Below are 27,809 nucleotides of genomic sequence, written 5' to 3' on the forward strand. Positions count from 1 at the left end.
CAAATAATCTGCAGATTTTCTAATAATACAAGGACATAGAAATAGTATTCTCTTTTCTGTTAAACACAGGGAGTTCTTGCAAAGTGTTTGTAAAACTTAATGGAAAAATCTTGAAAATGGTTGTCAAAATATTGTATATAAATATATATGTATGTGTAGGAACAATGCAAATACTTCATATATTTCTGCTATATACATACAACTACAATTATACATAGTCATTATATATAATATATAAAATATAAGAAATTGCCTGTAGATAGACAGATTTTTTTTAGATAAGCAAATATGCATAATTATAATCAGTTACAACCTTTTACTGGTGTCATAAATGCCATGCAGTGGTGCATGTACCAAATCCCACCCACCTAGCCACACTTCTCTTTCTGTGATTCTCTAGCGAAACGTAACATTCCTCCCTCTATTGCTTCTAGCAGCACTCTGAGTACTCTACACTCTTAGAACAGCTCACAGACAGTCTACCCAGAGGTTGTGCAATTTTATCCTTAAGTCTTGGCTTCCTGAGGTCTCACTACACTATACTTTTCTCAGCCATTAATTTTAGTCTTAACTGCTTTGTTTTATTGCACACTATTTAAGCTTCTGTTTATTGTACATTAATTTTAGATTGTAATTTCTTATGTAAATATTCACTTTGCCTTTAAAGCCTTGGCAATTAATAAAACCATTTAGCATAGAGTTTAATATGTAATATCTCATAGATGTACTTGGCATATTAATTTGTAAGGTATTTGTGAAATTGGTGGAAAAATTGCGACCTTGAAAATGTTTGTCAAAATATTGCATATAAATATATATGTATGTGTATAGAAACATAATATTTTTAAGTTTTAGTTGTAGCATTGGCTTCAGGGTGGCCGTGACAGCCCTTAAGTCATCTGCTGCTTTTGCCCTAAATGACTGCTTCAGCATGTACCCAGAGCTCTTTTCTCCTTTTCTTGACTGTCCTAAGAGTTTTTCCTACCTTTTGGTCATCCTTACATATTTCAGACTTTTGGGGTTGTTTATTTTGTTGTGTCTCCCTTCTGATTTGGGTTATTTTTATGACTTGTTATTCTTTTGTTTGGTCTGGTTCTTAGTATTCACTGTTTCCTTCTGCATCTACATGCGGAACATTGGTAGTCAGCCCCTTGTGAGTGTCTACTTCTGTACATATTACACTATATAATATGGCATGCTTTTTATTAAATAATAAATGCCATTATTCAATAAGAATTTACAGCTGTAGTTATAAATTCATAACTGAGTTGAGAATATCAAAGTAGTTTCTGATTTTTTTTAATAGAGATATGGCCAATGTTTCATTTTCCCTGTGTGGCACTGTATTCACAGTATACATGGAAAAAAGAAGAGAAATGATGATGTACTTGAGATTTATTATTATTGTTGATAGAAGTTGAGTACCCTTTTAAAATAAAATGTTTACAATAACTGTAATTTTTACCCAAAAGTTTTTAGATAAGTCAGGGGATGTAAGTTATTTTTGTGTAAGATTTTAGGTATTTTACTGTGTTGTTTCAGTTGACTTCCCTTTCCACTTACAGCTTGGTAAATGAAGCTGTGACGATTTTCTTTCCAATAACAAATAGAATTACACTAAGTTTGGAAATTCAATTAATTGTTTAGTATGACAGGTTCTAATTGATCTGTGGCTAACTTAAATTTCCATATTATTGGATGTAATATTAGCTAGCAAGGAAAAAATGTGTCATTGTTTTATTGAAACCTTTTTTTAAAAAAGATGATTTTGACTTCTTACAAGAAAAACTAAAGGCTGTCTACTAGCCCATGAACAGACTAGACAAATATGCAATATATTGAATCTCTCAGTTAATGGCGCATTTCACTTTGGAGGTTATTTTGTTTATAAATGCATAAGAATATGCTATGTAGTTCTTCACAAAAGGAAGTAACAGCCTTTCCTTTTTACTATTTTAGGCAAGGGCATGTGAATCTTCCTCCACTGGAGTTCAAGCCAGCATTAATGTTGGAAACCTTCAGCATCAGTGCTGTTGTGATGGAAAAGTCAGTGTGCACTCCACAAAACTCCACCAGTGCTCTTTCCTTTCATGATCTCAACAAGCGCTATTACAACACCTTCCATTGCAACTTCACTATTTCCTGCCAGTCAATAAGTCAGCACGTGGATATGGCTCTGGTCCGCCTTATCCATCAGTTCAGTACAATGATAGATGACATCAAAGCAACTCAGACAGACATTAAACTTAGTAGATACACAGCTGGATCAGCTTCCCCTACACCTACCTTCAAAACCAGAAAACACCGGGATTTCCGTTCATCTGATTTCAGCCGCAGTTCAAGAGGGAGTCTCAATGGTGGCAACAGAGTAAATAATGCCAAGAACAAACGGGCCAACAACGAGAACAGCAAGAAAGAATCCCGAAACAAAAATTCCCTAGGAAGGTCTGAAAGAAGAACTTCAAAAGTATCTAGGAAAGGATCAAAAGATGTAGTGGATCATATGACCATTCATATGGATGACTCCGATTCTATTACCGTGTCAGAGCAAAGCGAGCCTTCGGCTGAATGCTGGCAGAATATGTACAAGTTGCTTAACTTCTATTCACTTATCTCAGATCCAACAGGGATATTGGAAAAATCCTCAGAAACATTTGGACCAGCAGGTAACCAAGCATTTTTAAGATTTAAAATTTTCTGTTTATGAATGCTAAGGAATATAGTTCACCATATTAATGATACGTATTGAAATGCCCAGAAATTAGTAGTCACCAAAGAGAAAATAGTGCTGAGATTCAGATATTCTGTCAGCATGTTTCCTCCTTGACCCTAACATGGACTGCTTTTAAAGTATTCAGACAGACTTAATTTCATTCTTCAATAGGTACTGGAGAAGATGTTGAAAAAATTAATTGAATCATTTAAAGAGGGAAAAGTCTAGTTTAGGGTTTAAAACAGAGAAAGCTAATACAGTATTTAGAATGTTCTTTGTACTGTGTTTTTTCAAATCTCAAACCATATATTTCCATTTACTAAAAAGGTGTTCGGAGTCCTACAGAGCCAACATGTAGAGTTGTGTTTGAGAATGAACAAGACAACAACAGCTTGAATAAAACACAGAGGAAACGGAGTCTGGTAGCCTCCGAGCCTCAGCATGTGACTTTAATTGTGTTTGGCATTGGCATGGTGAACCGCACACACCTAGAGGCAGATATTGGTGGGCTGACAATGGAGTCAGAACTGAAGAGGATCCATGGCAGTTTCACCCTTAAGGAAAAAATGAAAGGTATGACACTTGTCTAATACTATATAATGTTGCTTTGCTCAAAGAAATGTGTTTCTGATATTTGAAAATTCAGAAAAAAAATGAAAGTTGTATAACATATGCTTTTTTGTATTTCTACTATAGAAATATATAACCTAATATTCATTTTAGTATCTTTATTAAAAATTCAAACTTCATAAAAATTCTATCACTGGATATAAAATTTCCCTAGAATAATTAAAATGTGCCATTTATTTCTAAAGTGGTCACAGAAACGATGATAGTTCATTAAATCTAGGAGAGCATGTTTGAATATGTTCCATAACTTTATGTATCACAAAGAAGTCCTGTCAGATGTAATTGCTTGTAAAATAAACCTCAGATACAGAAATTCCAAAATAAAGTTAAATGTTTAAAGTCAGTGGATAAAGCAGTGTGGAATTAACTGTCAGGATTCTCTTGTATATTGTGTTGTTTGCTTCTTGATTGTTGTATTGTACAAGAAAAGAATGGCACTTGCTTTGTTAACGTTATGACTATGCAGTATACACAGTCTAGACTTTGCATTAAATACTCTTCTGTAGTTCTTCTGCTTCATACCCTACATGTGAGTTATACACTGATTCTTACATGAGAATTTACATAAGATTAAAGAAAATTATGTGAAGAAATTAAAACTTATAAATTGCTGAGAGAAATACAAACACATTAATTCTCAAATACAAGGTAAAAGATGGCAGTATTGAAGTAAAATTTTCTTTAAATTTAGTCGTTTTAAAATTAACCAGTATTTTTTCTGTTATTTTAGTAAACATTAAGAATTACATTGATACCTTGGTTAGAATCTTGGAAACAGACTGATTATTTTTATAGCCCAAGACTTTAAGATTTACCCACTACAAGTTGTATCATAGGGTTTATTTATGTGAAAAAAAATGCTTAAAAGAAAAGCAGGCAAAACGACATGCTTATTTCATTTATATTTATAAGTAAAACATATTAAAATCACAAGAAGTATGAGGAGCAAGAGTAGTAGTTTATGAGGTTTCCTTTTTTTTTCCTTTCAGAGCGCATCCGTGGTATAGACCATTTAATTCCAGTAAATTATTTAATGCATGAAGTCATGTTAAATTGCATTTCTTCTTAATTCTACTTTTAGACATACTCTGTATTCATATATGTATGCAAAACAGTAAACTGAGAGTTTTCTTAAGGTAGTTTGACAATAATTGAATACATTTCATTATAGCTTAGAGTTATTTGTCATCAGATATATTGCAAATAAAATAATTTTAATATAAGATACAATTATTTTTGAAGTTCAAATTTCATTTTTTTATATTTAAGATGTTTTACATCAAAAGATGACTGAGACATGTGCTACTGCTCACATTGGTGGGGTTAATATTGTGCTACTTGAAGGGATCACACCAAATATACAGTAAGTGTGTTTACTTTTACTGTTTTATTTTACTACTTTGTTACAATTTATAAATAAGTTGAAATTCCTTGAATGAACTCATATTATGTGGATTTTGAGATTTATATAGTATTTCTAAATACAATTAGATAAAACAGTTGATTTTGTTACTCGTGCCTATCCTAAATTCACCCCCTTTCACTTAAAAAAATTGCCCAATGTCTAGTATCCAGTGAGACTGTCTTACAAGAAAAATGATCATAGGACAAATTTCTATTTAGCATGTAAGTTGCTACTTGTTGCTTAAATAGTTAATTAAAATGACAAAGAATAAAAACACTCTTAATTTAAGGAATCATTATTCACCTAGACTTCAGATTTGTCATTTAGCATTAATAAACATAACAGTAAAGCCTTAGAAATTTGTTACAGTATAAACTAAGCCTTTTTAAAAAAAGAGTGTATTGAGCCAGGTGTGGTACTCACTGTAATTCCAGCACTTGGGAGAATGACACTGAACGCTTGTCACAAGTTAGAGGCCAGCTTGGCTTTATTAAAAGAGTGCGAATCTGGAAACTTGAGGAGTGAGTGTCTTTGAGTAGTTAAGGCCATACTTTGAGACATTGTGCTTTGGTAGTAATTACTGTTATGCTAATGTCCTACAGCACAGTGCTCAGGCTAGGTCACCACTGAACAGAAGACTTGACTCCTTCTCTAAGAATTATTGTTAGATCAAACTACAGTTCTAGTCACAGCATTTTAGAAGTCTGGATAATACAAAACCTGTCTTGGGTAACACTTCAAGTAGATATTGATAAACAAGCCAGAGCCTTGTATAGAGAAGATCTCAGACTTAACTCTTGCCCAAATAGCTTAGGATTATTATCTAAAATCATCATTGATAATTTATTTCTTAGGCACTTCCTAGGCAGAGCCCATCTTTTGAAAAAGAGAGAGAGACCAGGAAATTCCTATGGTTAAAACAGATCTTATTTATGAGACTCCTATTGTGGACCAGGAATGGAATTATTTGTTCATTTACTTAGTCCTCCTTGCACTCCTGTGAGCTGAGGTGATTTTATCTCACTTCATGGAATAAAAAGAAGTGATCTTAGAAAGATCAAAGTGTTAGCATGAACTATTTTAAATGACCAGTCAGAAGAGCCCCAAACTGTACTGCTTCTGTCTTCCTTGTTCATCTGCAGCAACTCATCCCAGCAACCAGATTGGAGAGCCAGAGTCCCAAGTGCTGACTTTATCTTGTATTTATCTCCTTATCTGTATTACCTTTTAAGAGAATAATAGCTTTAGTCTCAGCTTATAGAATATAACATTTATACTACGAGGTTTTAAATACTGTATAGTTGATATTTCTTATCTTTCCCCCTTATCAGCTTTATTTGGAGTATAAAAGTTACTCCTCTGTTACTGTCAAACTCTTAGTCTAAAGACTTTTTGTTGACAGTTTTGGGATTTATTCTTCAAAATTTCCAACTGCAATTAAAAGGAAATAGAATGAGAAAAAGATAGTTATAGAAAGTTATCTGAAAGAATCTTGAAACTGGACATTAGTCCAGCTTCCGGATATGCAGCCTACTGTAACTGACGTACATGTGAATGCTCATGTGCTTCCTTTTTGTTTCCTGCTTTCTCTTGAATCTGCATCTGTAGATTGGAGGATTTTCCTACATCTCCTACAAGTACAGCCAAACAAGAATTTCTGTATGTCATATTCTTTTTCATGGCTTGTGATTAATACTGTATTATATAGTATTTACATTATCTCTGTGGGATATATACATAGTTAGTTACTATCTCATGTTCTATTAGTCAAGCCTACATAAGGGCTGTCTCTTAGGTAAGATAGAATTTGTTTTCCTGTGCTTCCGTGGGCATATTATTATTTGATATCATAATGGAATTTTTCACTTGGTGAGTTTTTGTTAATTCAAAAGTAATTTTAAAAACTAACAGTACATTTACGTGTTTCAACTTTATAGTTTTGTTTTTAAATTGAAAATTTATTGTTTTATCTATGGCTTTTGCTATATGTCCATTTGTGTTTGGAATATTTTAATTTAAACCATTGCATATGTTTTCTTCTGGTAAAATTATCATCATATTTTATGAGATTTGTTCCATTATACATAACATGCCATAGATAAAACATCATCAGTTCAAAGTCATTTGTTGGGATTATGTTTTGTTTCACTTCATTGACTAAAAGTAACCAAAAATTAATTTTATTTCTGAAAAATAGCTCATGTAACACTGTCTTTTCATGAACAGAAAAGCAAAACAACTACATTTAATTCCACTAAAACAATACCTAGAAATATTTTTTCTTTTTATTTACTGAGTTCTCTGGATATTTAACAAAAACAAAAACAAAAACAAAACAAACAAAAAAAAAATCACAGCAACCTCAGTATTAACTTTAAAGAGTATAGTTTTAATGGCCAAAGATCACATGGGCTTGGATCTTATATACTAGAAAGGCTCCAGGAATGCAACCATGGAAAACTAACCGGTGGTCTTTGTTGTGATATCCTCACATTCAGCCACATTGTTCCATCGTCAGGTTCTCTGTTAAGAGAGACAGTCATGTATAGTACATTTGCCAAGCTGGAAGGAAATTCTGTCTTTCATCATTGGCTAAATAGCATATGGTCATTCAGCACATTACACATTCGTAGAAATTTCAAGTAAACTGATTTGAGATAGTATGGAACAAGTTATGTAAATTAAACTTCTGCACCTCCTGTCCTCTTAAGTTTAGAGCTAGTTCAGGGCAGCAAGGCTCACCATAAGTAGGGTCAGGGGTGTAGAGATTGAAGTAGAGATTCTAGATTTGTATAAGACTGATAAGATTACAATGTAAAGAAGGGGCTCTGCTGGAGCAGGACAGATCTTTAAGTTCTTGACATCAAAATTTCCAATGAATACCTTAGTAGTTGGTAATCGTAATCAGCCCTATTCGCTTTCTATTCTGAATTTTAGTTTAAATTGAGAATTAAGTTTTACATGTTCACTTATGAAATCCAAGTGATATTTAGTCAGGCTGCTACAGGTTATAAAAATAGATGTAAAAAATTAGGAAGATACATTGTTTTTTTTCCAACTGATACTTTTGCTGTTTGGTAAAGAACTAATAAAGGTCCAGTGCTCACTGCTATTTGATAAGCATCAGTAAACTTTATGGTGTAGATAAAGGCATTCCAGAGAGTTAGACACCATGATGATTCTGCACTGATAAAATTAAACTAGAAGTTGTAGGGGATGCTCTTGTCAGCCTTGAAGGAGATGTAGAGAGACCTGGACTATAAGGTAGTTTACAAGTTGTTAATGAGTCATTTATTTGCAGTTTTGTTATTATAGATAATTACCATTTAGTTTAAGCCATATAACAGAGATCTCTCAAGTTTTATTTAAGGAAGTAATTTTTTTTCTAAAAATGACTAAAAATTTGCAGCATGCTTGATATACCCACTGTATGTGAAAAGTTTATGACAGAGGTCCATGAAGACAGGCTAAAGATTCACGGATCATGCAGTTTACAGATCTCTACCAGATTTACTCTACGTCTTGACTTCAACTACTTTCATATCTCACAGTGCCCAGGGCCTACATCTTTCTCTTGAGCTCAGGCAGTGGGGCCTTTCTAGAAGCAGGCCCCTGCCTTCAATTTCTCTTAACAGAATAGATGATTGTTGACAATCGTTTGTTTATTTTTTGATACCATTTTAGAAATATATGAATCAATCTTTTTTTTTTTTTTTTTTTTTTCTTTTTTGTATGCAGAGTTTGTTTCTCTTTAGATCCCAAAATTAAAATAGAGGAAAATAGTGGTTCGGAGTGAGGGAAAAAAAAAGTCAAAGTAAAAATTTTTTGTGTGTGCATGCATAACAATGGTTTGTGCTTTTACTTACATATTTGTATATTGTAAAGAAATAATAAACGTTTTAATGCAGTATAAAATGAGTATATCTTAAAATCTTTTAAAATAACTATGTTTTGACATATGAATGTTCTCCTAACTCATTGAGTAAGAGTATCTTACATTCTTGGTATTTTTTTTCCAAAATATTGCCTATGTTTTAATAGTCTTCTTCCTCTGTTTATAGAACTGTGGTGAAATGTAGTATAGCCAAGTCCCAAGCCCTCTACAGTGCTCAGAGAGGGCTAAAGACAAACAATGCTGCAGTGTTCAAAGTGGGAGCTATCAGCATCAACATTCCTCAGCACCCTGCCACTTTACACAGCATGATGGTTCGAAGTTCCCACCAACTATCCAAACAAATCTCAGACCTCATTAGACAGCCTTCCACAGCGTGAGTTATTTTACTTTTTATTTTCTATGACTATACAATAAAATATACCTTTTATTTTTGCTGTGATAAAAAAGGCTTGTAAAAAACAAGCAGTTACTATGAACATTGAGTATTACAGAAATAGAACTGGTAGAGAGTATTCAAATGACAACATGGGAGAATCATAGTGCATATCATTGAAGGATTATATCACAATGGCCAATAAAGTGACATCACATTGTCCAATACTAGATATGAAATGTAAACATCAAGTTTAAGAAAGTGATTCTAAGAACACACATGGTATGCACTAACTGATAAGTGGATACTAAAAATCTCTGAATAACCAAGAAATAATTCACAGACCTTATGAAGCTAAAAAAGAAGGAAGGCCAGAATGTGGATGCTTCAGTCCTTCCTAGAAGGTAGAACAAAATACTCACAGAAAGAAATATAGGGACAAATAGAGGAGCAGCAATTGAAGAAAAGATCATTCAGATACTGCCTCAACTGGGAATCCACCCCATTTGTAGCCACCAAACCCACACACTATTGTTGATGCCAAGAAGTGCTTACTGGCAGAAGGCAGATATGGATACCTCCTCAGAGGCTCTGCCAGAGTCATACAGATACAGATGAGGATGCTTGCAGCTAATCATCAGACTGAACAGTGGGTCCCCAAGCTAGAGAAAGTTCTAAAGGAGCTGAAAGGGTTTGCAACCCCATGGGAAGAACAACAATGTCAACCAACCAAAAACCCTCAAGAACTCCCAGGGACTAAAACACCAACCAATGAATACATGGAGAGACCCATGGCTCCAGTTGCATGTGTAGTAGAGGATAACATTGTCTGACTTTAATGGGAGAAAGGCCTTTGGTCCAGTGAAGGTTTGTTTCCCCAGTGTAGGGAATTAATTGCAAGGCACCAAGGTAAAGAAGGTAGTTGGGAGAGGAGCATCTTCATGGAAATAAGTGGACGGGGAGAGGAGATGGGAGTTGGGGGGAAAGGGGATAACATTAGAAGTGTAAATACAGAGAATATCCAATAAAAACAAAAAAGAGAAAAAGAAATAAAATAATTTAGAGACCAAAAAAAAGAAAAAGAAAGAAGAAAGTGATTCTAGAGATTTATTGACATCAAGCTTCCAATGAAAAGCAAATTAATGAATTCTAGAACCGTCATTGTTTACATTTTAAAAATTGTAGTGGTCATTTATAGCATACATGGTTTTGCATATTCCTTTATTATGAAATTACTGTATAATTTTGAAGATAGACTACAAGTCACATAGCATTTTCAAGGGCAGTAATTAGAGCTTTTCATGGTAACCTTTATTCTCTGTGCATAGCATCTGTTTTTCTGATCTGTGTGTGTGTATGTGCATACACATGCATACACTCTTATTTTTCCCCATCCTATAAAGTGATGAAATAGTGTCCTGTTAGTCTCAGAACCCAGTTCCTATTTTCCGTAGTTGTTTTATCCAGGTCTTTAATTCTCAGGTTGATAAATTTTGGCTGTAGTTATTACTGTGACTGCTTTTCTAGGTCTTTATTTGTTAGCTGTTTTCCACTGAGACATCTAGTAATTTTATTGATAAAGTAGTAGTTACTAACAGTATTATGGAGGTGTGTGTTTTGGTTTGTAGCCCACAGCCTATGAAAGAAGATATTGCAACCCCACTGCCTTCTGAAAAAACCCCAACAAGTGTTAATCAAACTCCTATTGAAACAAATGAATTTCCTCAACTGCCAGAAGGCTTAGAGAAGAAGCCTATTGTTCTCAAATTCAGCGCCATGTTAGATGGCATAGCCATTGGAGCAGCACTCTTACCATCACTGAAAGCAGAGTACAAGATGGGGAGAATGAGAAGCCATGGAATGACAGGTAACATGGAATTTTAGGTTCAACCATGTAAAACTGATGATAGTTTTGAAAGGAAAGCAATATCTTTATGAAAAGTTACAGTTCTTAAAAATATAATATTAAAAAATCTTAATAACAGGCATTGTGGTACCCCCTTTAATCTCAGCATTAGAGAAGCTGAGACAAGTGGATGTCTTTGAGTTTCAGACAAGCATAGAGTATATAGTAAATCCCAGGTCAGGCCAACCTACATAGTGAGACCCTCTTTTTTTTTTTTTAATAAAATACAGGAATCTATATTTATGTATTAAAAGTAGAATAAGTACAGTCAAGATCAGCAGCAAAAACAAACAAAAAACAACTAAACAATAACCTATAATGCTTAAAACTACAGAAAACAAAGACATCAAAATTAAACAGCACAGTGACCAAACTCAACACATAGCTTTATAAACTTTAAATAGTAATTGCCCCGATTGTTCAATCAAAAGGCACAACCTAGGTTGAACTGTTGGTTGCTTCCCTCCTTCAGCAGGTTCCATGACACATTCTAGTATTATGAAAGCCACTCCTCAGGGAGGAATCCTTTGCCTCAGATCCAGGCTGCTGAACCTCTGAGTCCTGTATCTGAAAGTTCAAGTGTCTTCAGCAGCAGGAAGTTTACCTTCCACGTCTATCAGAGGAAGGGAACACATAAAATAAATAAATAGCAACAGCTTACAATGTTTTGGGAGTCTCTTGGACCAACAACTCAAAGAGAACTTTTCATGCTTAGTATTGGGGCTTTGTTTTAAATAATCTATAAGGGAGACCCTCTTAAAAAAGCAAAGAACAAAATCAAAAATTGAACTATTTGATCACTTAAAAGCTCAATAATGTTTTTTTTCTAAATTTTATTCATCTGGTCTTTTATAATTTCATTCATGTATACATTGTATTTTAATTACATCCACTATCCTTATCCCCAGATTCTCCCAAGCACCTCAAAATGGTCCTTCCAACATCTTCCCATCCTTTTCCCCCATTTATAAAATGGTTTCATCTACTTTATTGGTTTCACTGTGGCTTAATTCCAGTTTTTAAGGCATAATAATCATCATTTTATTTATGATTTAAATTATTAAAATTTTTAATTATTGCAGAATTAATTATGACTGCTCAATTTTTTATATATTTCCTTTATCATGTTAACGGAAAGGATTGTTTACCTACTGTGCCATGAAATTTCTGTAAAAAAAATAATTGGTAACTAAATACAGATACTTTTTTCTGTACCTGTCAAATAAAAACATCTCTTTCCCTTTAATTTTTTAACATGATAAATTACATTAATTTTTAAAACACTAATAAACCTATTCAAATACAGTGTTATATTAAGATATATGTATTACTACTCTTTACATTTCAGAGTTTGTATATTAAAATAGTTTTCTCAACATTTCAACCTTTATATTACCAGAAATAGAAACAAGGTGAGTTGAGCTTTTGGATTAGGCAAAATTAGAAAACACGGACTTTCATAAACCGGAGCTCAGTTCTGTCAGTCCACTGGCTAATCTGTTCATTTTGAAGTTTACTGGAATCCATGGAAAGAGCCAGCCAGATAGGCACTTTCAAGCTGAAAAAGTAGAATATCTAAGAGTTGAAAAACCAAACAAGAGCCCAGAATTCTGTAAATGAAGGAGAAGGACAGAGTTGGTAAAAGAATGACACATTCATGATTACAGAGGGGTGGTAGCTGAAGTCTTGGATTGCTTTGATCTGGATATTTTTATTTAGTAATACTGGCAAGGGAGGTAGTAGGAGACAGACCCTACCTCTTGCAGCTTCCAGGAGTGAGTCAAAGATAGACTTGATTGTAACAGGTAGAAGAGGATCTCAGTGTAGTCAGGACTGTTGTGGGCATCTCAGAGGTATTGTAGTTGGAGAGTAGCATTTTTTGTTTATGAGACTGATTTGGGTGTATATACATTACCTGTCTCCTGCCAGTTCTTTATACACACATAGACAGTGAACAATATTAGCAAAATAATGAAATTAACTCTACATGAATGTTTCCTTGAACAACTCTTTGCCAAATAAATGGCTTAAAAAATAAACACAATATTAAACAATAACATAGTCCTTGGTCTCTTAATAGTTGTTAAGATCAAAGGAATATGTGTTTAATGTTTCAGAATTTGGGATTTGATTTTAGCTTGAGTTGCTATATCTTCCTGTAGTAAAAGCTTCTCTACATGAAGGGCAGTATCTTTCTGTTCTCCCTTTATGATAAGCAAAATCTGTAAGTGTCTCTGCATCTGATATGATGTTGCGTACCCAGTAGGCATCGTAAATACTGCTGGCTTAATAGTACTTGCTGACTAATTCTTTATATTAAGTGCACTTGTTTAAAGGTAGGAAGTAGCTCATATGTAAATTTTAAATATTATTTTTATGTGTATCAACATAAACCATGGGATGACAAAATGTTTTTGTGTAGACATTGTTTTTGTAAAAGTGATACTATTGCATGCTCTACAGTGATAATGTTCTTTACTTCTTATAGGTGCACAGACAAGGTTTACATTTGAGTTACCAAATCACAGATTACGATTTACTTCCAAAGTTTCTGCAACAGATATGTCAACTATCCCTCCTTCCGCAAGTCTAAACCTCCCGCCTGTTACCATGTCAGGGAAGTACATTATGGAGGAGCACGATAGTTACTCAGATCAAGTGTGGAGCATAGACGAGCTGCCTTCCAAACAAGGGTATTACCTACAAGGGAATTATCTGCGCTGTGTGGCAGAAGTAAGCTCACTTTCAGATTACTTCTTTGCATTTTGTAAGTTTTCAAGATTTAGATAACAAAATACATGGTAGTCCAAACTTTGAAGGTTAAGTTGCTACAGAAGGCTAATCTCCCGAATTTCAAGAGAAAGAGGATGTGTGTTTGTCTCTGACTACTCCCCTTCTCTGTCTTTTATTCAAACATGTTCTTTGAAACAGTGTACTCATTGTCTACAAATTTATATCTTATACGTTAAATTTCAAGTTCATTTTGGTAATTATTATGGTTTACTTGATAAAAAGAGAATAAAAGCTAACATCAAGAGCTTTATATATTTACTTCTGTAGTCCTTTACTTAACTTTGAGGTAAGTGTAGCTCTTCTCTTTTGAAAGGGTGTGGGAGGGGGACTGATTTGTAGAAAGGTTACATGAATTAAAACAACTATTACTCTTGATCTAAGGCCCTGTGGAAGGGAAATAAGTTAACAGACTCATTTGTTATTTAAGATGATACTAAAAGCTGGCACTCCTGGAACCCCATTGTTTTCAACACCATGTAGAACCATCAAAAGATTAAACAGATGACATGGCTTTTTCTTTTTGTTTTGTTTGGTTTTGGCATTATCTTCTGTGTACTTGTTAATTTTCAAATTATGTACAAGTTCATATATACATATAATGTATTCTGTTCAAATCCATTTCCCATTCCATTCCCCCCCCCCATATTTTTTCTTGATGGGACTATTATCCTTTAAATTTTTTTTATTAGATACTTTCTGTATTTACATTTGAAATGTTATCCCCTTTGCCCACCCCACTCTCATCCATCCTCCCCCTCTACTTGTCTTCACGAAGCTGCAGTAACTCCCAATCACCCTCTCCACCTCAGTGCCTTGGCATTCCCCTACATTGGGAAAAAGCACCCTCACTGGACCAAAGGCCTCTTCTCATATTGATGTCAGACACTGCTATTCTCCAATACATATGCAACTGGAGCCATGGGCTTCTCAATGCATGCTCAATGGTTGGTGTTCTAGTCCATGGGAACTGTGGAGGATTTGGTTGGTTCACAATGTTGTTCTTCCCATGAGGCCAAACCCTCTTCAGTTCCTTCATCCTCCCCCAGTCCCCTCACTGGGTTCCCCATGCTCATTCACATGGTTAGCTGCAAGAATGCTCAGCTGCATGACTCTGGCAGAGCCCCTGAGGAGGCACTGCCAGCAAGCACCTGGTTCCTACCAGCAAGTACCACCCAGCATCAGCTATAGTGTTTAGGCTGGTGTCTGCATCTGTCGTGAATCCCCAGGTGAGGCAGCCCCTGAACGATCCCCTCTTTTCTCTCTCTCTCTACCCCTCTCTCTCTCTTATTAGATACTCTGTATTTACATTTGAGATGTTATCCCTTTACCCCATCCTGCTCCCATCCATTTGCCTTCACCCACTCCAGCCCATTGCCTTGGCATTCCCCTACATTGGGAAAACATGCCTGGAACAAAAGCCTCTTCTAACATTGATGCCACTCACTGCTATCTTCAGCTACGTATGCACCTAGATCACTAGGTCTCTCAAAGTGCACACAAAGGTTGGTATTTTACTCCATGGGAGTTTTGGGGGATTTGGTTGGTTGATTATGTTGTTATCTTCCCATGAGGTTGCAACCCCTTTCAGCTCCTCAGATCCTTGGGATCCCAGAGTTCAGACCCTGATGGCTAGCTGCAAGCATGTTGAGCTGTATCTATATGACTCTAGCATAGTTCCTGAGGGAGCATCTATTTCTGGTTTCTGACAGTAAGTAATTTTTGGGATCAGCTAGAGTGCTTGGATTGGGTGACTGCATATGTGGTGGATCCCCAGGTGAGGTGACTTCTGAATGATCTTTTCTTCAATCCCTGTTCCTCTATTTGACTTTGCATTTCCTCCCATGAGAGTTTTGTTCTCTTTTCTAAGAAGGACTGAGGCATCCTCATTTTGGCTTTCTTTCTTTTTGAGCTTCATAATATCTGTGAATTGTTTCTTGGGTATTGGGTATTCAGAGCTTTCTGGGGCTAGTGTCCAATTATCAGTGACTGTATACCATGTGTGTTCTTTTGTGATTGTACTACTTCACTCAGGATGATAGTCTCTAGTTCCATCCATTTGCCTATAAATTTCATGAAGTCATTGTTTCTAATAGCTGAGTAGTATTCCATTGTGTAAATGTACCACACTTTCTGTATCCATTCCTCTGTTGATGGACATCTGGGTTCTTTCATGCTTCTGGCTATTATAAATAAGGCTGCTGTAAACATGGTGGAACATGTGTCCTTGTTATATGTTGAAGCATCTTTGGGGTATATGCCCAGGAGTGGAAAAGCTGGGTTTTCAGGTAATACTATGTCCAATTTTCTGAGTAACTGCCAGAGTGATTTCCAGAGTGGTTGTACTAGCTTACAACCCCACCAACAGTGGAGGAGTGTTCCTCTTTCTCCATATCCTTGTCAGCATCTGCTGTCACCCGAGTTTTTGATATTAGCCATTCTGATGGGTGTGAGGTGGAATCTCAGGGTTGTTTTGATTTGCATTTCCCTGATGATTAGGGATTTTGAGAATTTCTTTAGGTGCTTCTCAACCATTCAATGTTCCTCAGCTGAGAATTCTTTGTTTTACTCTGTACCCCATTTCTTAATAATATTGATTCTCTATAGTCTAGTTTTCTGAGTTCTTTCTATATGTTGGATCCTACTCCTCTATCGGATGTAGAATTGGTATAGATTTTTTTTCCCAATCTGTAGGCTGCCATTTTGTCTTCTTCACAGTGTCCTTAGCCTTATGAAGCTTTGCAATTTCATGAGGTCCCATTTGTTGATTCTTGATCTTAGAGAATAAGCCATTGGTGTTCTGTTCAGGAATTTTTTTCCTGTGCCTATGTGTTCTAAGTTCTTCCCTAAATTCTCTCCTAATAGTTTCAGTGTACCTGGTTTAATGTGGAGATCTTTGATCCACTTGACTTGAGCTTTTTTTTTTTTTTGAAAACTTTATTTTAAAAAACAAAATAAATGTACAAATTTTCAGCATTTTTGCATAAAAATATACGAATACATTTTTAAGGTTGTAATTAAGTATTTGTGGGTACATATATATACACATATGTATATATGTAACAATAATATAGGAAAAGAGGCTATTTGAGGGGATAGGAGAGAAACTGGGAGGGGTGGTAGGGAGGAAAGGGGGATGTGATACAGTTCTATTTTAATTAAAATATATTGTTTTTTTTCCTTGATCTTCACACAGTCTGTGTCTTGTTTCTGGGGTGTTCAGAGCTTTCTGGGGTTAGCATCCCACTATCAGTGACTGCATATTATGTCTGTTCTTTTGTGACTGGGTTATCTCACTCAGGATGATATTCTCTAAATGCATCCATTTTCTTAAGAATTTCATTAAGTCATTGTTTCTGATGGCTGAATGGTACTCCATTGTGTAAATGTACCACAGTTTTTGTATCCATTCATCTACTGAAGGACATCTGGGTTCTTTCCAGCTTCTGGCTATTATAAATAGAGCTGCAGTGAACATTGTGGTGCATGTATCTTTGTTGTATGTTGGAGTGTCTCTGGGGTAAATGCCCAGAAGTGGAATAACTGGGTCTTCAGGTAGTACTATGTCCATTTTTCTGAGGAACCGCCAGACTGATTTCCAGAGTGGTTGTATCAGTTTACAACCCCACCAGCAGTGGAGAAGTGTTCCTCTTTCTCCGCATCCTCGCCAGCATCTATTGTCATCTGAGTTTTTGATTTTGGCCAATCTGACTGGTGTAAGGTGGAATCTCAGGGTTGTTTTGATTTGCATTTCCCTGATGGCTAAGGATGTTGAGTACTTTCTTAGATGTTTCTCAGCCATTTGATATTCCTTGGTTGAAAACTTTTTGTTTAAGTCTGTACCCCGTTTTTTAATAGGGTTGTTTGATTCTCTGGTTTCCAGCTTCTTGAGTTCTTTGTATACCTTGGATATTAGGCCTCTATCTGATGTAGGGTTGGTAAAGATCTTTTCCCACTCTGTTGGCTGCCGTTTTGTTTTCTTGACAGTGTCTTTAGCCTTACAGAAACTTTGCAATCTCATTAAGTCCCATTTCTCAATCTTTGACCTTAGAGCACAAGCCATTGGTGTTCTGTTCAGAAAATTTTCTCCTGTGCCTATGAGTTCTAATGTATTTCCTACTTTCTCATCTAATAGTTTCCGTGTACCTGGTTTAATGTGGAGATCTTTGATTCACTTACACTTGAGTTTTGTACAAGGAGATAAGAAAGGGTCTATTTTCATTCTGCATGCTGAGTGCCAGTTTGACCAACACCATTTATTGAAGAGGCTGTTCTTTTTCTGTTGAATGTTTACAGCTCCTTTGTCAAAAATTAGGTGACCATATATGTGAGGTCTCATTTCTGGATCTTCTATTCTATTCCATTGATCCACGTGCCTATTTCTGTACCAGTACCATGCAGTTTTCAGCCTTGTAATATAGCTTGAGGTCAGGGATGGTGATTCCCACAGATGTTTTCTTGTTGTTGAGGATGGATTTCACTATTCTAGGTCTTTTGTTATTCCAGATGAAATTGCACATTGATCTTTCCAACTCAATGAAGAACTGGGTTGGAATTTTGGTGGGGATTGCATTGAATCTGTAGACTGCTTTTGATAAGATGGCCATTTTTAAAATGTTAATCCTTCCAATCCATGAGCCTGGGAGATCTTTCCATTTTCTGAGATTTTCCTCGATTTCCTTCTTTAGAGGTTTGAAGTTCTTGTCATACAGGTCCTTCACTTGCTTAGTTAGAGTCACACCAAGGTATTTCATAGTTTTTGTGACGATTGTGAAGGGTATCTTTCCCCTAATTTCTTTCTCCACATGTTTGTCCTTTGAATATAGGAAGGCTACTGATTTGTTTGAGTTAATTTTATATCCAGCCACTTTGCTGAACTTGTTTATCAGCTGGAGGAGTTCTCTAGTAGAATTTGTGCAGTCACTTAAGTACACTATCATGTCATCTGCAAGTAGTGATGTTTTTACTTCTTCCTTTCCAATTTGTATCCCCTTGATCTCCTTTTGCTGTCTACTTGCTCCGGCCAGGACTTCCAGTACTATGTTGAATAGATAGGGGGAGAGTGGGCAGCCTTGTCGAGTCCCTGATTTTAGTGGGATTGCTTCAAGTTTCCCACCGTTAAGTTTGATGTTGGCTGTTGGCTTGCTGTATATTGCTTTTATTATGTTTAGGTATGGGCCTTGGATTCCTGTTCTTTCCAAGACTTTTAACATGAAGGGGTATTGAATTTTGTCAAATGCTTTTTCAGCATCTAGTGAGATGATCATGTGGTTTTTTCTTTGAGTTTGTTTATATGGTGGATTACATTGATGGATTTCCATATGTTAAACCATCCCTGCAGGCCAGGGATGAAGCCTACTTGATCATGGTGAATGATCGTTTTGATGTGTTCTTGGATTTGGTTTGCTTGCTTTGTACAAGGAGATAAGAAAGGATCGATTTGCATTCTTCTGCATGCTGACTGCCAGTTGAACCAACACCATTTGTTGAAGAGGCTGTCATTTTTCCATTGAATATTTTTAGCTCCTTCGTCAAAGATAAAATGACCATAGGTGTGTGGGTTCATTTCTGGGTCCTTAATTCTGTTCCATTGATCTACCTGCCTATCTCTGTACCAATACCATGCAGGTTTTTTGTATCACAATTCCTTTGTAATATAGCTTGAGATGAGGGAGGGTGAATCCCCAAAATTGTTTTTATTCTTGAGAATAGATTTCGATATTCTAGGTTTTTTGTTATTTCAGATGAATTTGCAATTGCTTTTTCCAACTCTATGAAAAATTGAGTTGTAATTTTGATGGGGATTGCATTGAATGATCTTCAATCCCTGCTCTTCCACTTGATCCTATACCTCCTCCCGTGAGTGTTTTGTTTTCCCTTCAAAGAAGGACTGAGGCATCCACATTTTGGCTTTTCTTCTTTTTGAGCTTCATAAGTCTGTGAATTATTTCTTGGGCATTGAGAGCTTTCTGGGTCTAGTATCCAATTATCAGTGACTGCATACCTAGTGTGTTTTTTTGTGACTGGGTTACCTCACTTGGGATGATATTCTCTAGTTCCATCCATTTGCCTATGAATTTCATGAAGTCATTGTTTCTAATAGCTGAGTAGTACTCCATTGTGTAAATGTACCATACTTTCTGTATCCATTCCTCTGTTGATGGACATCTGGGTTCTTTCATGCTTCTGGCTATTATAAATAAGGCTGCTGTAAACATGGTGGAACATGTGTCCTTGTTATATGTTGAAGCAACTTTGGGGCATATGCCCAGGAGTGGAATAGCTGGGTCCTCAGGTGGTACTATGTCCAATTTTCTGAGTAATGGCCAGAGTGATTTTCAGAGTGGTAGTACCAGCCTGCAATCCCACCAACAGTGGAGGAGTATTCCTCTTGCTCCATATTTCTCTATCTTTATGACATTTCTCTCCAATTTCATGTAAACTGCTTTTTTTTGGGGGGGTTATTTTACATTCCAGATTTTATTCCCCTCCTGTTCCACCCTCTGACTATTATATTCCATACCTCCTCCCCACTTTCCTTTCTCCACAAGGCTGTCCCCACCCCACCAGACCTCCCCACTCCCTGAGGCCTCCAGTCTCTTGAAGGTTAGGTACATCTTCTCTGACTGAACCCAGACCTGGCAGTCCTCTGCTGTACATGTATCGGGACTTTGTATCAGCTGGTTTATGCTGCGTGATTGGTGGTCCCATGTCTGAGAGATTTCTGGGGTCTAGGTTAATTGAGATCACTGGTCCTCTTACAGGGTTGCCCTTCTTCAGTATCTTCTAGCTTTTTCCTAATTCAACCACTGTGATCAGCACCTTTCTTTGGTACCCAAGAGTTGTAATGTCTTTTAGTTTTAAATTTTATTTATGAGTGAGTATGTGTATCCCTGATGTGTGGTTGAAAGTGGGATGCCACAGTACACAGAGGGAAGTCAGACGACACCCTCATAGAGTTTGCTCTTTGCTTCTACTTTTACCTAGCTTGTAGGGACAAAATGCAAGAATCTAGTTTTGCATGGTAAGCTTCTTTACCCATGGCTATTCTACTTATTTAAGCCAGGAGTTGAGATTTCTGTGTGTAAAAGAATATATACCCAAAAGTGCACTAGCTTTTAAGAATCCTAAATTGAATTAGGAAATTTTATATTGCATGTATGCTTTCCACATAGAAAAAGAAGTAGCCCAAACTAGTTGGGCAAGATTGTTAATAGAGCTTCAATTCTAAGAAAGTAAATGTAAAGCAGTGGATGGTATAATTCCATATTAATGTCAGATACTAAAAAGGCAGAATTTATACCATAAGGAAAGGAAAATTACAAATTAATTTCAATACATTTAAAGTTGTACCTTATATTAAAATTGCCTATTTTGATATAGTCCTAAAATAGACACACTGAAATTCATTTGTATCCTACTTTTACTTTTCTGTGCAAGATAATAGGAGGGTGTACTGGCTGGTTTTGTGTCAACTTGACACAAGCTGGAGTTATCACAGAGAAAAGAGCCTCAGTTGAGGAAATGCCTCCATGAGATCCAGCTGTAAGGCATTTTCTCAACTAGTGATCAAGGGGGGGAGGGCCCAGCCCATTGTGGGTGGTGCCATCCCTGGGCTGGTAGTCCTGGGTTCCATAAGAAAGTAAGCTGAGCAAGCCATGGGAAGCAAGTCAGTAAGTAACATCCCTCCATGGCCTCTGCATCAGCTCCTGCTTCCTGACCTGCTTGAGTCCTGAATTCCTTTGGTGATAAGCTCTTTTCTCCCCAACTTGCTTCTTGGTCATGATGTTTTGTGCAGGAATAGAAACCCTAAGACAGAGGGACAACTCAGTGGTTAGGAACGTGTGCCAATTTCCCAGAGGGAGTCACCACACACTCACTCATAAATAAAATAAGTTCAGCTCCCAGCACCTACATCAAGCAGCTCACCACCAGCCCCATAGGAATGTTACACCATTGGTCTCAGCAGGCATCTGCGTTTATGTGTACAATAGCACTTACAGCCAACACACATAATTAAAAATAATAAAGATATTTAAGTGCCTCCTGATTCACTTAAGCTTTTGTGTTTTTTTTTCATCAAAGATGACAAATCTATTGGCTCTTCCAATTTTTGATCAAAATATGAACCATATCACAATGCTAGAAGTATTGGCTTTAATCATAGAATGCTTGAATCTGTGTTTTTTGTAATGGTCACTTAATTACAAGCTGCTCTCTACTTCATCTGTTTATTGACTAATTCTTGTCAGAAACTAGTACTTTTGTACTAATCACAAGACATGTGCTACATACAATTAGGTTTGTGATTTGGTAATTCACTCTCATATAATCCTAAGACCTACAGTGTGTGTTGTTTGGGGTTTGTGTTTTTAATCACTGTATTCTTAGCATTTAATACAAATATAAATAGTTGTTGGCACTTAATATTTTTAAGGCCATTTTTAGTGACTTCATCTGATATAGTATGTAGATAATTATCTCCTTTTCCTGAGGTTTTGGATGATTGGCTTTACAAAAAAGCAGAGCTAATATACTCAGCAATATAATCTCACACTCTGTTTTTTTGTTTGTTTGCTTGTTTTTTCTTGGCAGGTTGGTTCCTTTGAACACAATCTCACAACAGATCTTCTAAACCACTTGGTGTTTGTACAGAAAGTATTCATGAAGGAAGTGAATGAAGTAATACAGAAGGTGTCTGGTAAGGCTGTCTAGGACTAGGAATACAAGTTTCTATTGTTATTTGTCATATGGGGTTTCATGGTCTAAAATAAGACCTAAGTGACATAAAAATTACATTGGTAACTAGTGTGTGTGTGTGTGTGAGAGAGAGAGAGAGAGAAAGGCAAGAGAGAGAAGATGCGTATTCAGAAAGCAAAAGACATTATCAGGTAGTTTCTTTTTCTTTATCTTGTTCCCTTATGCTGGGGTTTCTCATTGAACCTGGAGCTCACCAGTTGTTGTTGTTGTTGTTGTTGTTGTTGTTGTTTAAGACAGTTGGGTCCTTTATATCAAGAAAGGAAACCTGTTGCTGTGAGGGATTGGAAGCGAAGTGTTGGGGCAGTTCTCTATAAGAATGAAAGCCCACCATTCACTTATAAGCTGGAGTAGTTATAGGGCAGACTGGGAGGGAAGCAGGGAAGGGGTATGAAGTTTCCTTTTTGGCTAAAGATGGGCTTTTTCTAGGAGTGGCCAAAGAAATGATGAGCAGCAAATGAAAGATGTTGGTAGTGGGTGAACAACTATTATGGACTGTTGTGAGGTCTACAGAGCTATATGTGCCAGGAATCTAGGTCAGGTTCAAATTGGCCATGATTAATACTCTTGAATTTTGTTTCCATGGGTAGTAGATATTGTTCATGTAATTCCGTGCTGTCAAGATCAGCATGCCCATTACAGTTTGGGGGCAGTTTCTGGTGTTTGAAACTGTAGAAGAGGACATTTTAAGGGTTGAGTCCTTCCCCAGAGGCCTCCAAGCCTGCTAATAATACTTGTCCTTTAGCGTTCTTATAAGTTGAGATCCTGAAATCATTTATAAGATGGATGTTGAATCAGCCTGGCTGCTTCCAACAAACATTTGGAGATTATGGAGGAAATTAGAGAATTAGAGAAACTCTTGATAACTTTCAAGCATGGGAGAACAGTCAAAGGGATCCAGAGCTGGACCATCTCAGGACTGTCTAAATATGGATCAACTATAAAGCGAGTGTAGACAGAATTTAGACAGTGGTTAAATACACACAGTCTAGAGAAGAGCATCACAGCTAAGATTATAGTAGATTTAACAGGGTTTTACTGCAGAGATCCATCTGTAAAGCTGTTCACCATTGAGAGATGATAGTCTTTGGCTTGTTATGTGACTAGAAAAAGCATAAGACTGCTTTAATTTGATTAAGGAACTTAATTTGGATATGCCCATTGTTTTATTATATTATCAATTATTTTAACTTTAGTTATTTTTTTCTGCTGTGTGCTTAAGACATTGCAGGTGGCCAGAATTAATTACTTTATTCTTAGGTTGATGGACATTTATGGTCTGGCCCTCAAGGATTACTTGGGCTCAGGGGGACCACTGGTCAGTTGTTCTATCTATATGATGATAAGCCTTGCTGGACACATGGCTTCACCTGGAAGCATGGAGGGAAATCCCTCTGTATTGATCTTCCTCTTTGTAGGATGGATATTATAGTCTATGGAGTAGGATCTTCATGGTCTCTTTAAAAAACAGATGACTCACCAGGGCTGCAATAGGAATTGATCTTGGAAGGCAAAAGACAAAGTGCACCTTTTAATCCTTTTGTCCACATTAGTGTACTCATATACATAAAATAAATTTTAAAAAAAGAATGAGTGAATATGCTAATGTAAGTAGATTAAGTATGTATGTATACCAACCAATATGGCACATTACATGCACTCAGTAACTCATTCTTTTCGGTACTAGGGTCCACACACACAGATACCTACTTGGTTAAGAATGTAGCAAGTAATAAAGAACAGAATATGGATGGAGGGCCAGAGTTGCTTTAGAAAGGGTATTTCAGGGGATGGTAACATCAGAGAGCTATGGCTTAGAATTCAAATGATGAAAAACAGTAATGGTGATTTAACAATTTAGAATTTATACTGAAATGTCATGTGAACATCCTCTGTTGAAATGAATTAGCATGACGCTTCCAATGGTGGCAGCAGAAAAGGCCTTATTTGAAGGAAATTATGTTATGTAAGAAATATTAATAATTTATGTCACCTGAAACTTCGGTGGTAGCTGGATGACAGAAAAAATGGAGTAGTTGGTAGCTGGCTGCAGAACAGGCAGTCTCTAGTTAAGACTGGTTAAGAAAGGTGATTGTGGGTTTCAGAGGAGGTAGGAAGTAGGACCTGAGGATGAGCAGAAGAGGGGAAAGAGTAACGCTGCAGTTCAGTTGTTGAGAGAGGGGAAGTGCAAGCATTCAGTAGGCACTTAGCTTACAAGACACATACAGTCTGTACAGGCTTATAGGAGACACATGTTCTGCTGTGACTCAGAAGTCCTAAATAGCTCATCATATATACTATTCCTTTGCTTTCTCTCAAACTGAAGATTGAGTAGTCATTAAAAAAAAAGTTTCACAGGAGGTTTTATTTTGAATACACAAAATATAGTCAGAATTTTTTCTGATAAGGAAGCTGTTCTAGTCCTTCAGCATTTAACCTTTTCTAGGTGGGGAGCAGCCTATTCCTCTCTGGAATGAACATGATGGAACAACAGATGGAGATAAGCCGAAAATTCTTCTCTATTCCCTAAATTTACAGTTTAAGGTAAAATTTCCACAACACTGATACTTTTATGGCCAGCTTTCTAGTTAATTAATGTGTCCCAGGGACTAAAACACCAACCAATGAGCACACATGGAGAATCCCATGGCTCCAGTTGCATATGTAGCAGAGGATGTCATTGTCTGGCATCCGTGAGAGGAGAGGGCTTTGGTCCAGTGAAGGCATGTTTTCCCAGTGTAGGGAAACGCCAAGGCACTGAGGTAAAGAGCCTTCATGGAGACAAGTGGAGGGGGGGATGGGAGTAGGAGGAAAGGGGATAACATTTGAAATATAAATACAGAGAATATCCAATAAAAACAATTTCATAACACTGATTTTAATTAATTAGTGTATTTTATGTAGAAAATTTGTATGATATATAATAGCAGAATAAGAATAAACTGTATTCTGCTTTTGTTTAAATCTTCTATCAGTACTTCCCCCCCCCCCTTTTTATTTTTCATAGCCTGCACTCCTCATAGCCTGACACTGCCAGGCTTTCAGCCCAGGGCCTTACAAATACATAGCATGCCTCAGTTTTTTAAAGGCAAACATCAGGCTGCCTACCTTTTTTCCTTCCTTCTGTCTTTTATTTATTTCTTTTCTTTTTAAAGAATCTCAACTATGCAGTCCTAATTGGCTTGCCAGAATTCACTAGGCTAGTCTTGAATTCACAGATCCAATTGCCTTCCCTTTCCAGTACTGTCATTAAAGGAATGCATACCACCATGCCTAGACCTTCCATTGCAACTACTGCTACAATAATAGTAATAATGATAAGAACAATGACAGCAAATGTATTATTATTATTATTATTAGCATGTATTTTGAAAAACTACTATATCTTTCTGTACCAGATTATTGAGATCAGCTTTATCTTCTAAAAGCTGTATTATATTATATAACTTAAACAGTTTGGCTTTATTCCAGTGAACACTTGATATTTCTAATCATTTTATAATTTACTCTGTAAGAATATTTTGAATGTTTAATTAATAATAATATTTTAGGGAGGTTATGGTAGAATCTGTTTACATATACAATTATCTTAGTGAAGCAAAGCTATCAGTTCTTCCTCAGCACCAAAGGTGGGAGAACAGGGCATAGCCACAGAGGACAAAAAGAAAAAAACCTGTAATATTTTAAAACTTAGTTATCTCTTCTAAAAAAGTAAGAAGGCTAAAATGAAATGTATCAGCTGTAGCTTCCATAAATAACTGATTTAAAGAATGTGTGCCTTAGACATATATGTTTTAAACATGACTTTTTATTATATTTCAAAAGACTGCATATGAGTGAATCTGTATTGGTTTATTTTCTTATTTTCCTTAAAACATATAATCCATCAGGGTATTCAAGTCACAGCCACCACACCTTCAATGAGAGCTGTGAGATTTGAAACTGGACTGATTGAATTGGAACTTTCAAACCGACTACAAACCAAAGCTTCACCAGGAAGCAGCAGCTATCTGAAATTATTTGGTAAATGCCAAGTGGACTTAAACCTGGCATTAGGACAGATTGTCAAACATCAGGTTTGTATAGAATATAATGATATTGGCACTGTTGTCTGTACATTAGTTTGTGTTATACTTTTAGAAATATTTAAGTTTGTAAAATTTGTATTGTTAATTCTGATGAAAACTTACTTAGGCCTTTACAATTTTACTTTGCCATTTCTTGCCATTTTTGACTATATACTCCTTATTACAAGTTTGTGCAAGAGCAGTCTCTTGAGACTTTATACAGAATTTGTAGAAACATTTGCTTGGAATTTTTTAGTTTTGTAAGCATTATTTATATTTTACTGTCTTGTGCTTTTTATTAGTCAATATGTAAAATGTTAAGTTTACACCTTCCCTATAGAATGTTTGCAATTTTGATATGTAATAAATGTTAAATATGTAAAGTTTTAAGAAAAAGACAACAACTAGTGTAGTTCCCTAATCAAGTTTTACTGTTTATCAGAGATACTTTTTATTGTTATAATTTTGCTAACTATGTTTTTTAATTTCCTACCTAATTTTGATTTGAATAGTCATTTTAATTGCCAGTTAATAGTTTTAAAAATTAATGGCTACAATAACTATTTCAAATTCTTATTAGAACTGGAAAACTTTTTTTTTTCAAATGTAACATATGTTGAAAGAAATCTTATTTATTTCAAACACTTACTATATTACTGGGCTTTCCTCTGCTGGGTTTAACTGTGCCTGTTGATAGCTTTACCACAGAGCTGCAGCCCAGATCCTCATTTCCCTTTTACATAGTTCTTCATATTTTATATTAACCTTAAGTACTTGGGTTACAAAATATGAAAGATCTATCATTTAGTGGTTGACTTTGGGAAGTATACTATAGGTCTTTTGGAGAACAGTGGTGTATAATGTTTGAAATATTTTGGTGAAATTTTCCATTGTTTTATTTTTGTTAAGTTTTGAATTTTATTTTAGGTTTATGAAGAAGCTGGTTCTGATTTTCATCAAGTTGCCTATTTTAAGACTAGAATTGGATTAAGGAATGCCCTTCGAGAGGAAATCAGTGGCTCTTCAGATAGGGAAGCTGTGCTTATTACCCTGAATAGACCAATAGTTTATGCACAACCTGTGGCCTTTGATAGAGGTAAGTTTAAGTCAGCCATTACTGTTTCATAGGTGGTAGGCATGCTCCAGATTATCTTCCATAGCTTTCCAGTGCAGATGCCTGATAGCTAAATGCCTCCTAAATCTGAAATGTGAGCACCTAAGACAAGTCTTGCTAACCTCAGCTTTTCAAGTCATTTCATATTTTACAATTATT

General features: G+C 36.0%; 1 protein-coding gene across 1 annotated transcript in view; it reads left to right on the top strand.

Moving 5' to 3' along the window:
* BLTP1 (bridge-like lipid transfer protein family member 1) overlaps positions 1-27,809 on the top strand; it is a 194,936-nt gene that overhangs the window by 113,074 nt on the left and 54,053 nt on the right. The window contains exons 47-57 of the mRNA XM_080929338.1: positions 1,960-2,666; positions 3,041-3,286; positions 4,613-4,706; positions 6,357-6,407; positions 8,810-9,016; positions 10,645-10,883; positions 13,411-13,655; positions 22,308-22,413; positions 24,916-25,013; positions 26,360-26,545; positions 27,464-27,632. Of these exons, the coding sequence (XP_080785464.1) occupies positions 1,960-2,666; positions 3,041-3,286; positions 4,613-4,706; positions 6,357-6,407; positions 8,810-9,016; positions 10,645-10,883; positions 13,411-13,655; positions 22,308-22,413; positions 24,916-25,013; positions 26,360-26,545; positions 27,464-27,632 (2,348 nt within the window). The remainder of the gene's footprint in view (positions 1-1,959; positions 2,667-3,040; positions 3,287-4,612; positions 4,707-6,356; positions 6,408-8,809; positions 9,017-10,644; positions 10,884-13,410; positions 13,656-22,307; positions 22,414-24,915; positions 25,014-26,359; positions 26,546-27,463; positions 27,633-27,809) is intronic.

Source organism: Micromys minutus (assembly GCF_963924665.1).
Source record: "Micromys minutus genome assembly, chromosome: 15".
In the NCBI taxonomy this organism is placed as follows: Eukaryota; Metazoa; Chordata; class Mammalia; order Rodentia; family Muridae; genus Micromys; species Micromys minutus.